The sequence below is a fragment of the Lepidothrix coronata genome, unplaced genomic scaffold (genome assembly GCF_001604755.1).
Source record: "Lepidothrix coronata isolate B3197 unplaced genomic scaffold, Lepidothrix_coronata-1.0 Scaffold17, whole genome shotgun sequence".
Lineage (NCBI taxonomy): Eukaryota > Metazoa > Chordata > Aves > Passeriformes > Pipridae > Lepidothrix > Lepidothrix coronata.
The window spans coordinates 1,637,899-1,650,722 of record NW_016690197.1 but is presented as its reverse complement, the minus strand read 5'-3'; the positions used below and the strand labels follow the sequence as shown (position 1 = coordinate 1,650,722).

At 38.7% G+C, this 12,824-nt stretch overlaps 1 protein-coding gene across 4 annotated transcripts in view; it reads right to left on the bottom strand.

The window, feature by feature from the left end:
- Nucleotides 1-1,711: 1,711 nt before the first annotated feature.
- The window catches only part of PARG (poly(ADP-ribose) glycohydrolase), a 64,106-nt gene continuing 52,993 nt past the window's right edge, over nucleotides 1,712-12,824 (bottom strand). For all 4 annotated transcript variants that reach the window (XM_017807128.1, XM_017807132.1, XM_017807129.1 and 1 more), the window contains exons 16-18: nucleotides 10,018-10,123; nucleotides 5,857-5,985; nucleotides 1,712-5,228 (exon numbers count right to left, since the gene is read on the bottom strand). In XM_017807128.1, the coding sequence (XP_017662617.1) occupies nucleotides 5,059-5,228; nucleotides 5,857-5,985; nucleotides 10,018-10,123 (405 nt within the window). In that variant the 3' untranslated portion in view covers nucleotides 1,712-5,058. The remainder of the gene's footprint in view (nucleotides 5,229-5,856; nucleotides 5,986-10,017; nucleotides 10,124-12,824) is intronic.

Sequence of the window (12,824 nt, the reverse complement as noted above, 5' to 3'; positions counted from 1 at the left end):
CCTGCTTTGCAAATTTACAGCAGCTGATTAACAACAACATTAACGATCCACACTCCCGGTCGTTCGTGGCAGCTTCTTTAATCCCCTGCAATGCATGTGCAGGCACAGCAGAGCACACACACCCCCACCACCATCCAGTGTCACACAGCACTGCCAAGAGGACTTGGAACACACCAGTGCTTCCTTTAACTGCAGACCAAGTGCCACTTACCAGAAGCGCGCAGTGAAGCCCCGGCTGACAGCTCAGCTAAGCAGGAATTGATGGCATTGCTGTAATGGAGTTATCAGTGACAGATACCTCCTATGCAGCTTCCAGGTCACGCTCACTTAAGCAATGATAAATGAGCATGAAACACTGTTAGCACAAAACAAGATCATAAATACTCAGTTCTGAGCTAAAAAAACTAACAACTTCAGACAGCTGTAGCATCTTGCAGTTTCTACGATTTTATGGATGTTCTCACTCCTGTCACGAACGTACCACAAAAAAAGTGAAAGACGACTTTATGCAGATATTCAAAAACAAAAAGAACCCCAGTCATCCTCCCAGAGCAAACATTGCATCACCCCACACTGACTAACTCGCAATTACCTCAGTGACCCTGACAGAGTTTGTAACAGCTTTAGGAATCCCAAGGTCTGACATCCATCTGTCCATCCTTCTGCCATATAATGCTGCTCAGGCCGAGAGGATGCAGAATGTTTAAGATGTAAACGTCAAAAGTGTGAAATTCAGTTGTCTGTAACTCCTCTATCCAAACTGACATAGGTGGGAAAACAATGGGGAAAAATGGGAAAAGCACATGGTGAAGCAAATTGTGTTTTATTCGCAGGGATATCTTCCCAGGCTCCAGCTGCTTTTAAGAACTAATACAGTGTATTCCTGAAGGTGTTTGCTGATTACAGTGAGATCAGTGACAGCTGATCAGTGACAGGAGAGACTGGCAGCTGCTTTTGCACTGCAGCAGCACAGTGCGAGCACCTTCTGCCTCCCCCCACCTGGGGTTTACAAGGTACAACACAAAGGGCATCCACCCTTCTCCCTACCCAGCCATCACTCAGTCAGAGCCCTGCCATCCCCAGCTCATCCTGCTCTCGGCCAGACACCGCTCATGGAGAATGGGATCCATGTACGACGGACTAAATCCTTCAGTATTAACACTGCAAACTCAAAAACCACAGCTGCATATAAAACCTGGTGCAATCATACAATATTTTTATCCTAATTTTCTGCAGTGCTAAAAAAAAATTGATTCCTTACTGCCTTAAAACAAGATTTTTGAAAAGCAGTTTGAAATCTCATTTAGGAGGATTTCAGCCCCACTCTTACAAACTCTATGAACACTTATGCAATATGTTTATTGTTTATACTTTTTAGGGGGTTATTTGCTTTTGTTTAGTGACATTTCCTTCATGAAGTTTAAAGAGTATTCCCAACGCTCGCTTACCTAAAGCCTGGGAACTAACATCAAAATGTCTGCAGATGGCCATACACATGGATGAAACCACACCCTCCCAATTTACAGTAGCTAATTCCTTTTTACAGTGCTGCACAGATGGAAGCAACCACTACACTGTACAGTAAGAATAAACTTCTCAGCTATGTTTAATATGTCAACTTACTGCTCAAACTAACTGTAGTGCTGTGCCATGCGTGTTCAAATGTGCTGGAATTTCTCTGTCCTGGAAAGGAAAAATCACGAAACCTTGCTTCGGTCAGAATTTTTTAATCATATTCCTACAAAATTATGTAAACATTAGCATACATATCCAGAAAAATCAATATAATATAATGGTGCATAAACTGTAAGTTTAGAGGACTGTCAGGAACACTTGAACAGTTTATAAATTAATATATACAGTATTGGGTACTCTTCATCGGATAAGAAAACCTCAAAACTGAGCCATTTAGGTGCAAGAGCCGTAAAACAACAGAAGTGCTCCAACACCAAACTTGGCTACGAGGCAACATTGCAATCGACATGACTGCCTGTTGTAGTTCCACCATAAACATTCCATTTAGCCACTAAAAAGTATAAACCAAAAGTTTTGGTAGGAAGTTTATTTTTATTGGAAATCATACAGCAAACATCCCTAAAGTAATAAAAAACCCCAAACCCGGAATACTCCATAAACAGGTTTCTGGAAGAGTGAAACTGAAGCTTTCTAGGCTGCACAAGGAGATCATCAGCATCTCCATTCCACTCTACTTCCAGCAGAGCACCAAAGGCCTCACTAAAAGAAAACGTTTTGGGTAGTTTGTAAACAGAGAGTGGTGGGTGGAGGGAAAAAGAAAGATGCAGAGCACATATTGGGCTGACATGCAGCATTCTGGGCAGTTCAGCTTTTCCTGAATTAGAACATCATGAGAATTTAACATCATTGTTAACTTGCTGATTTTGGGCTATTTTGCTTAAAGAAAAAACAAACAAAACAACCAAAAAAACCCTCCAAAAAACCCCCAAAAACCAACCAAAAAAAACCCCACAAAAAAACCACCAAAAAAACACCCCTACTTAAAAAACCCCAACCCCAAAAAACCCCAAGAAAAATAAATTCTTCAGCCTGCTGTGATTAAAGTCATATTCAAAGCATTCTTGCAATGTTGCCCTTTACAGGATCAGGAACACACCACAGAATGCAGCAGGATATGTCACTCTTATTCAGACACCACATTAAATGTGTTATTTTCCTCTCCTCCTGTCCATACAAGCATAATTCATAAGGGAAAAAAAACAAGTATGGTAAACATACCCTAATGAATGATCTCAAACAAAAGGCATTCTTCCCCATATTAGAAAATTCTCAGTATCACTGAAACTACAGACTGCATAAAAAGACTAGGATTACCAGGGAAGCACTTGACACTGCAAGAACTCTTTTAACTGAATTCCTCTAATATGATCATCAGAGAATCCTTCCAAAGTTAAATTCTTCTGTTTCTAGAGTCGAAGTAGAATTTCATTCCACCATATTTTGGTACATTTTTCATACCTGACCAACCACTTCTTACAAAGAAAATTCATATTGCACTAACAAAAATGCATTTAGCTACAATAAAGGGGAGGTCATATCTAGCCATCTAAAGCTTTTTGCTCCATTTTTTTCCAGTTGTTTAGGAACAAATTCTGTTAATCTCTTCTTATAGGAAATCCTGAGTAGTAAGGTGAAGAAGGTTTGGCAGATAGCACCAGTTTTCCATCACTTGTCATAATTAACAGGGTACATTTATCATCAGCAATGCATCTAGAAGCACTATCGTAGTTTAACCTAAATGCCCAAATAAGATCCAATCAGCTAATAAAACACTTATTCCTATTAGCAGAATCTGAGCCAACACTGAAACATCAGGAGGAAAAGATTTCTGCTAAATCTGAGGACACAGATTGCAAACACAGAAAGAAGCCTGAATTCTAGCACGAATCTTTTCCTTATAATGGACAGGGGTGGAGAAAACTACAGGTGGTGGGAAGAACAGGAAAAAACCCTTAAACTGCTGTGTCCATCACCTTCCCCCACTTAGGCTTAATGCCAAGGCATAGCACTCTGAAGGTGTTTATAAACAACCCAAACTCTTCCCTGTTGCTTCCCCCAGAGCAGCTCAGTGAGTGCTTTATTGTGAGCCAGACTGCCAACAGCTTCCAGCATTTAATTACCACGGTGTCTTTGAGGCTTGGAGAAGTTTTATCTGACATAAGTCAAAAGGATTCGTTGATATTAGAGGCTTAGGTCACTACATTTCCTGCTGCAGTTTTACTTGTATTGCTAACTCGTAATAGCAACCATGACAGACCTGAAAATCTAACAAAGAAGAGGCTAAATTTAGGAATTTGGGCTTAATCCGAGCTTAAACTACTAAAAGACAAATCTCACTGGATTGGCCCTGTACGTAGACCTGAAGAAGTTTCATCACAGATGTATCTGCAGTTTTGTGTAAACTATCAATGTACTACAGCAACACTAATTTGGTATTCACAGGTAGTAACAGCACAGTTTTTACACATCTGTCGCCGACTCCGCTTTGTTACCATTCCCATGTCTAAAATGACACAGGTGCAAACTCCTAACAAGTCCTCATGTCCTTATCTGTAGCCTGCAGACTTTCCTCCCACTGATATGTGATTTGTTTCCTCACTCACATTATCCCATGGGGATCTTATACTCACATATATGCACACTGTGATAAAGGAGAACTGATATGACAACATAAACACAACTAACAGACCTTAATTCAAATATCACCAGCAGCACTGAACCTTGAGAAACTTCAAATAGACTAAGACCTTGTTCAATGTGGTAACAGATAGCACCACCAAAATGGTATTGAACAGTTTCACATGAAAATGTTTCCCTCTGCTTTGGTCACATTTCTCATTTTCCCACTCTCCCATACTTCGTTTTTTCTCTACTTCTTCATGCTCACTTTATGCCTGATTTGATAGAGACCATGCAGTTGTGAAATGCATTATAGCTCCTCCAGAATCTTTCAATTTTTAACCATTTATTAAAAAAATAGATTAAACCCAGGACATTTTAAGTTAAACGAACAAAAACTTTGGTAAGAACACTGATGGCACCGTGGTAGTCTTAAGGATTATGACAATTTTCAGCAAGAACAATCATTACAGCGCTTCTCTCTGACATCATCCCAGAGTTCCATGGCTGCCTGCACTCCAGCTCTGAGTCTGTGTAAGGAATCTACATAAGAGTTCTGAAAAATAAAGGCAAAGGAGTACAGGGAAATATTCTAAAGTCTTTCAGCAATCTCTTGAGTGAAATACGCATGTACCAAAATATTCTACTTAACAAGGTATAACACAATCCAGACTTACCAAAGAATTTTTTCTGTACACACATGAACAAGGTTTTCATGTATGAAACCAACCAAATAAATCTAGTCTCTCAAAGGTGTTTGTAGTTTTTTTGTTTGAATGTTATACATAACTACCAATGCAGTCAATATAGATTGAGTTAAGCCAGCTCATTCATTATGTCCAGCATTTCACACAATATACCAGTGGGAGGAGATAAACATTATTCTGATCAGATACATTTATTTTAATCTTCAAAGCACAACCCTTTTTCTTCTTCATCATCATCATCAGTAGAATCTGCATAGGACTCAATGGTGTTGTATATGAAAGAGTACAGCTTGACATCTGGTCCTGAAGTGGAACAGTTCCTGCATTCTTCATTGTAGTATCTCAGCAACAGCCTATAAATGTCCCCTTAAAAAAAAACAAAACAAAAAAGAAATAATTAAAAAACATGTAAGAACATGCCATATGAGCAATGCGTGATTGCAAATGAAGGCTAGCAATGCACATGCACACAGACATAGTGGCTAGGAATGTCTCTCTAAATGAGCAGTGGTAGAGGAGTCATGTAATGGGAATGTGACTGTTTCAGGTTGTTCAGAACATAGGATGGGCTCCCTCAACTTCCTGCACCAGCTACCCCAACACTGGGCTTGCATACAATTACTTACAAATGCATTGCCAATTACACTGTAAGACAAATCTGTACCAGGAATGTGTAAGCAGATTTTCCCCTTTTTAAAGCATTACTGAGTTATATTAAAAGCTTTTGCAAACCTTCTACCTACGACATATATCTGTGTTTTCCAGACTCTACAGCTTAACTCCCAAGAAAATTAGAAAGAATTCCAGAAGTCTTCCAACAGATTACACTGTTGACTCTGAATCAGAAGAGTTCCTCATTCTGGAAACAGGTACAAATAAACTAAGACCGATGTTCTTGTGTTCAGGACTTGATGATGATAATTCCATTGGATAATTTCTACTTATAGAGATGGTTAAGTCTCTTTGCTGCAAGGAAAGATTTTTTTATGCTCACCAATGGTTTGGCCCTTCTCACAGAGAAAAGTATGCATGCTGTAAATATCCCGCATCAGCTCCACATCTCCAAAGGTAAAATAAACAATATCACGTCCAGCCTCAGCAGCTGCCAATATCTGTATTAAGGCTGAAACAACAAAAGAGATTATACACATAAATACAGGATCAAATCATTTGCTGAAGGGAAAAACACAGCCTAATTTTACACCAAAGAATCACAGCACCCATCTCGAGGTGAACACTGCAAAGCAATCTGAACAACGGGTAGTTAAAATTAAGAATACTGGGCACTGCAGCTCAGATGCTGAAGTATTCTGCTAGACCTGCTAGTGACAACCACCCCTACTTTGCAGATAAACAATGTGCTTGAAACTCAGAGGGGTTTCTTCTGGTCTATGCCTGCCCCCAAGCAGGACACAGCCACTAATTAGCCAATAAATGCCTGTGGCAGCACAAGGCAACAGAGCCCCATCTCACATCCTGGTTTGAGCTGCTTGCATTGAGTCACAGACAGTGGGGTACAAACCATTTCCATGCTCTGCCACCTGTCAGAAGGAATGGAGCCAACCCTAGGTAAGCTATGCAAAGCAGGAGCTGACCCAACTTTCAGCTTCCCAGAGGAGATCTGTGGTTCTGCAGCCTCTTACTGTGCAATTTAAGGTGCCCACCACACCCGTAACAGAGACGAGCAGCATGGAATACGATGGCTCAGGCTGACCTGTAGGAAGTGAGTGCTGATGCCAGGAATGCAATTCATGTTATTTAACCTCCAGCTTTCTGTCACACTCACTGGACCAAGCTGCATCCCTCACTGGACCAAGCTGCATCCCTCACTGGACCAAGCTGCATCCCAAGTTCTGTTAATGTCTAACATTACAATATAGACAAGACTCTGTTCTTCTATATGGAGAAGAAAGAAAATGTTTCCTATTTTGGAAACAGGTTTTTGAAGATTCATCTTGAGAAGTGATGTGGGGTATTGATCAACAGTCCAGCTGAGCCAAGCTAATGACCCACTGCAACTGGAGAAAGTGGCTCTGGTCCACTTCTCACCCACCTCCTGACTTTTCTGCAGCTCTCAGGTACTCAAACATCTCATTGTCCCAATTCCATTTACCAAACTGGCAGAAAAGCTGTAGGAGTTGTTTTCTGCTAGAACAGCAGTTGAATTGGCTGAGTGAAGGGTTTGCCAAGAGCCAGAGCTGAGGCAAGGGAGGGCCCCAGACTATAGAGCCAAGAACGAGAAAGAGGGGAAGAAGAACAAGGACCCTCTCAGGTAGCACCAACTTAAAAGAGCACAGGTCTTTCACCAACCAGTCCTGCGAGGCTGGAGTGTCACAGAGACAAGTGATCAGTCACACCTTCATTCCAGGGAATGTTACAACAGTCCAAATAATGGACCCCAGCAACTATTTAATCTGTTGCAGCTTGTCTTACTTCAGAGCCTACTGGTACAGTTCTGATATTAATTCTTTCCTTTTCTACCCAGTAAGTAGAGTTAATTAAAATGTGATTAATATTGTCTTTGTAAAGATTAATGTTAAATAAAACAGCATACATACTGCATTGCCACCTGCTAGTGGAAGCTAAATAGAAAGCTGTTCATAGCTAAAGAATCTTTCGCATTTTTAAACAGAGACCTAGTAAAATATTGCATTCTTTAATCAAAAAAACCCTCTTGTAAACCCATTGCTAAAATTATAAATTACATGATTCACATGTGAAATTAATCTCAATCTGGGAATGATATTTTAATTAAACTACTGAACCAGCTGTAGATTTAGTAAAGCTTCAGTAGTTCAGCTTTTAAAGAGTCCAATTAAGTGGCTTGCATAGGGGAACAGAACCTAATGAATACTATTATTCATTCCATACAAACAATGCAGTTTCACTTTACGGAAGATATTAAAAATATCCTCCTGTTTATTTTGAATTGCTGTAAATCTTATGAAACTAGGACCAAAGTTTCTGTCAGGAATCAGACTTCTCAGTCTTCTGGACATTAGTGATATACACCACCATGTGAGATTTCCATGCTGCTGACACAGACAGAAGCATCACGGGAAGAGCAGCAGAGCTGAACTCCCACTGCAGGCACAGCGATGCCACGCTGGGGCCAACACCCGGCACTCGCTGCCCATGAGGCACAGCCAGGACCTCAGAAATACCACGGCAGCACCTCAGCAGCAGTTCCATGAGGCCAGAGGCCGGCTTTCCTCTCCTCCCACTAATCCTACAGGGGCCTTTTTAAAGCACTCTTCCTAGTGAACTTCATAAGCAAGAACACCAATTCAGCTAAGGAGAACTTTCTCACAACTGACACAAGTTAAATTTATGTATTTATGAGATGCCTCATCAGATCACTTCCTTTGCATTTTCAATAAAACAACACTTTTCCAGTGTTTAGACAGTTGCACAGAGCTCCAGCAGCTACTGATTGTTAAATTATCCTCTGGTTTCAAAAGCAAGACAAGATCTTCCAACTTCTCCTGATTATATAAACCTATTTTTTTCAGTATTGAAAGTCTTGAGTTTATACTGAAATTCTGTAGAAATTTCCCTAACTTAGCTGGAATCTGGCTTGTTTACATACCAGGTCTTTTTTATCAAGTCAGGTTAATTTTTTCCTCCCTTAAGAAGACTTAAGATTTTGCATCATTTGTGACCTTGAGTGAAACCATATTTTATACACAATTGTGTTCCTTTAATCTGCAACTCAAAAAGATCATGACGAAATATCATAGTGCATTATGGCACTTATCCAGTTATATCCAATTGCATCAAATATTTTGGGGGTTCTGAAGGCTCTGTTACAGATCCAGATATTAATTTTTAAAGGACAAGGGTGGATATTTGAGAATATAGGTCAGAAAGTAAGATTTTAAACTATGAAAACTATTTTGTCATTCCAATACACTGTCAAGCCACTGCAGACAACAAAAGCTATTTACTTGGACTCAGTGATGCAGTGAGCAACCCCTACATCTAGTGTTGAAAAAATAATGAGTTAAATCAGATGAGCCATAGTTTTATCAGAAAGCCATACATTAAAAAACATATACATGGGATATGAAAGTTGAGACCCAAGGCAAAGACCTTATGCAAATTAAAGTGTTTATTAAACCTCCCTAACACAAACAAAATATGCTCAGATCCTGCAGTGAATACTGCTCCTGGTATTGACAATCTGCACTTGGCAGCCCATTTTATCTAATGGACATCAAAAAACAACTGTCAGGAAATCAATGAGCATTGAGAAAAAAATAGATGCTCAATGAATAAAACACATTAAGAAAGAAAGCTAATGAAGCTGGGAGCCTGATGATTGTTTGTCTCAATGTAGCTACTTAAAGCCATTCAGAAAAGAAAATTTTAAATACTCTCCAAATGTCTGGAAACAAGAAAAATGTAAATTTCTACTTAGGACTTATATATGAGTCAGGGTATCAATTTACATGTCAGGATCCATCAGTTCTTGACTTGATGGAAAAGGTCTTAAATGAATGTAGGCATGTGATATCTGCTGCATTATAAATACTCTAATTAAATATAAAAGAACATGAGAAAGTGAGTGATATAACAGGCAAGTCAGGAAAGAAAGAAGCATGTCTAAGTGACTGGAAACCTCTCTGGCATACAGCAATATATTAAGGAGCAAAACTAAACATGAAGCATTGCCAGCAAATTTGTGAAGCCTTGCAAATTACCAGGTACTTTAAACAGCTCTGCAGAGATATGAATTTCAGACATAATCTAAAAAGTCTGCTCCAGAAAGGCCAACTGATTTATATGACTGACGACTGCAATGAACATGTTCTTTTGAGAACTAAAACTGTGTATCTGTGCTTTTGAAGGTTTCAGTGCTACAGGTCCCTCTAAACCTGGCATTTTACCATCACGTACTTACCTCACACTTTAAACTGAAAACAGCACATAAAAGCAGTGTGCTTTTTTATTGTTTAAGGCCACATTACTCAGGGCCTAAAAATCAAAGCTAATGAACCAGTTCTATGGGTATTTTAACTACTATTCCAATTCTTGGCTAAAATGTATTAACTGGAATAAAACCAAAAAATGTACTTGAACGAAAACATATGGCTAAGGATCAAAATCTAAGTTATTTGATTCTTTTGGACATAAGGAAATTTCTGCAATTTACCTTTTAATCGGGAGTCCCCTCCAAAGGCACCACATCCCCAGTTTCCTGTGGCTATTGCAGAGAGATGTTGAGGTGGAACATTGGGTCGAGAGAAGCCACAGTAGGCCTGCATGCAGACAAGAGGCAGAAGATGAATTTGATAGGCAGTCTGGTGCAACACTTTCAAACAGTAAGATGACAACAATAATCAGTACTGTCTTCTAGCAATGCCAAATTCAAACTACTTCAATATACCATTAGTCTTCCTTTAAATTTAAGATCAGTAACAAAAACATTTAAGGCAAGAAGAATTTTGCCTTATTTGGATCCAAGTTAAAAATTAAGATACAAGTGCTGAGTCCCAGGGATTTCACCACAGCTACAGGAACCTTATCAGGATATCCAGAGCAGAGAATAACTAACAGTAGATGGTAGCATGTTGGTTGCTTTTTGACCTGTTTAGATTACATAATAGCTGAAGTGCTGTATCCAGTATCACCAAAATTCCTCAGAACTCAAAATAAAATACAAAATGACATCTTCCAGTACAGGTCTAATGAAACACATGAGGGTAGGAGGAGAAAGTGTGATATTCACTAATAAACCTTGAGTAAAGGCAGGTACTTCCATGTACAGAAGAAAAGATAAATCTCTTTGGGAAGTTTTTCAACAGTACAAAAATGTATTAAGTTGGTACAATTGTCTAATATAGACTGAAGTACCCACAGTTTCACTCCAATCTGATCTAAGCTGCAAATTCAGACTTCTGTTATAATTCAGTTAAATTCAGCAGGGTGCCCTGATTCAGAGTTTACATAAGGAGCACTTACACATCATCAGGTGCATGCAGCTCTTTCAAGTCAGAGCCATTAGCCTGATTAATGTCCAAAGCAAGTTTGCACCAAACTCGTGGGCCAAGCAAGCCAGTACACTGGCTGTGGGGACAATAATTCTTCAAATTCCATCCTCCCAGCAGGGAAATGGATTGATGTTGCAACAGGATGCCATTTTCTTTTCAGCTTTTACTTAATAGGCATGTATTTCTCAAGTTACCAGGACATGGAGAACAAAACCTGTCTCATCAGACACAATAAGTCATCAGCAAATACTTGGGAGGACTTCAGCAGCAATGAAGAAAAATATCTAAGTAAGTGCTCCCATATGATTTTTCATAGCAAACAAAGGACAAAGAAAACTCATCACTTTTTTTTTAGAGACAATGCATCAATATTTTAGATAAGGTTCACCTAGGAATGCAGGAATATGAAAGGTTTCTGTGCAGTTTTAAAGGAGTTACTTCCATATCAGAAGCAGAAAAGCTGTTACTTTTGAATTACATAAAAGAATCTGATTTTAAGTTGTAACAACTTCTAAATAATATGAAAGAACATACACTTGAAGTTGTGTGATGCTTACAATTGGTTTGTTTTCATATAAAACTATTACATATAATTCTCACACTCAGCACCGTTTGAAATATGTTCTGCATACCATAATTCTTAGGGAAGCATTTCTTGTCAAATATGAAGCTGCAGCTTTTTTTTTTAATTGGGGACTATAAAAATAGTCTTAATGACATTTATGAGTGGGATTGCCAGTCCAGTTATAAGTCAGTTGTTCCCCAGGATTTGGAAAGTGAAACTTTAACTGGAGAAATCATTGCTAGCGAGAGTCTTTACTAGGCAATCATTTCAAGGGATAGAACAGTGACATGTCTTACACACAGATCTGCAAACCTTCATGCTGAAATCAGATACAGTGATTTATTTTTTTCTTACTCTGAACAGCTGGCTTCAGACACATTAATCTTGTTTTCTGGGTATGGGTTAAACCAAAAACAAGGGTCAGCCTCAGACATCTAACTTTTGAGAAAACTAACTGGGAATGAACATCTGGTTCTTTAAGACAAACGATCTTAGAGAAATCATACACGGTTATAAGAAGATACATGTTTTAAGAAGAATCACTTGAGGTTGTTCTCAATAATTTCATACTGTCCAACAAAATAACAGACAAACAAAAGAACTTCTGGATCCTGAGCTCTGTTTACTAACACTTGTATTTCAAAGCCTGTTTGCATATACTGGGGTATATGGGTCCTGATTTATTACAGAAATGCAGTTGCAGCTTATTCCATCAACTTGCTTTTACCCACAGAAAACTCTTAAGGTTAATATTAAATGAAATGGAAAACTCCACCACAGTACATGAAAAAATATTTGAATAATTAAAATACTGAAGAAACTCCAATAAGCTTGATGAAATTTTTACTGTAATAAGCAGAGAATTAACTCAGGCTTAAAATTTTCTTTAAATACCAATTAGTCCTCATAAAACAACATCAGCCAAACCAATACACTTTATAAAAGTTGCAGTGATCTACCATAATTTATTTTAAAAATCCAAACTCACTCAATAAAACTAAAAATTGTGGGCAGATCATAAATTCGCTGGTGTAGGTAATTTGAATTTTGTTCTAAGATATCACTGAAATTTACAAAATGTACTTAACTGTCTTTTTCAGGGCTAATTTCATTATCAACCATGAAGAAACAAGCTGATAAATGTTACTTTAGTCAAGATGCTAAGGTTTTACAACTAAATTAAATTAGTCCTTCAGCACTGTACATCATCTTGAAGGGGTGTATTCCTCTTCTGGCTGAGAATCTGGGCAGCCTACTCCTCTGTTTGAATTTGTTTAAAATACATCCTATGTTATTCTACACTCTGCTATACTACAGGAAGCAGGAGGCTTTAACACCTGCAGCACAGAGCCCTTATATTCAGCACCCAAGCTAAAGCAGATGCTGCATCTCTAAATGTAGAAG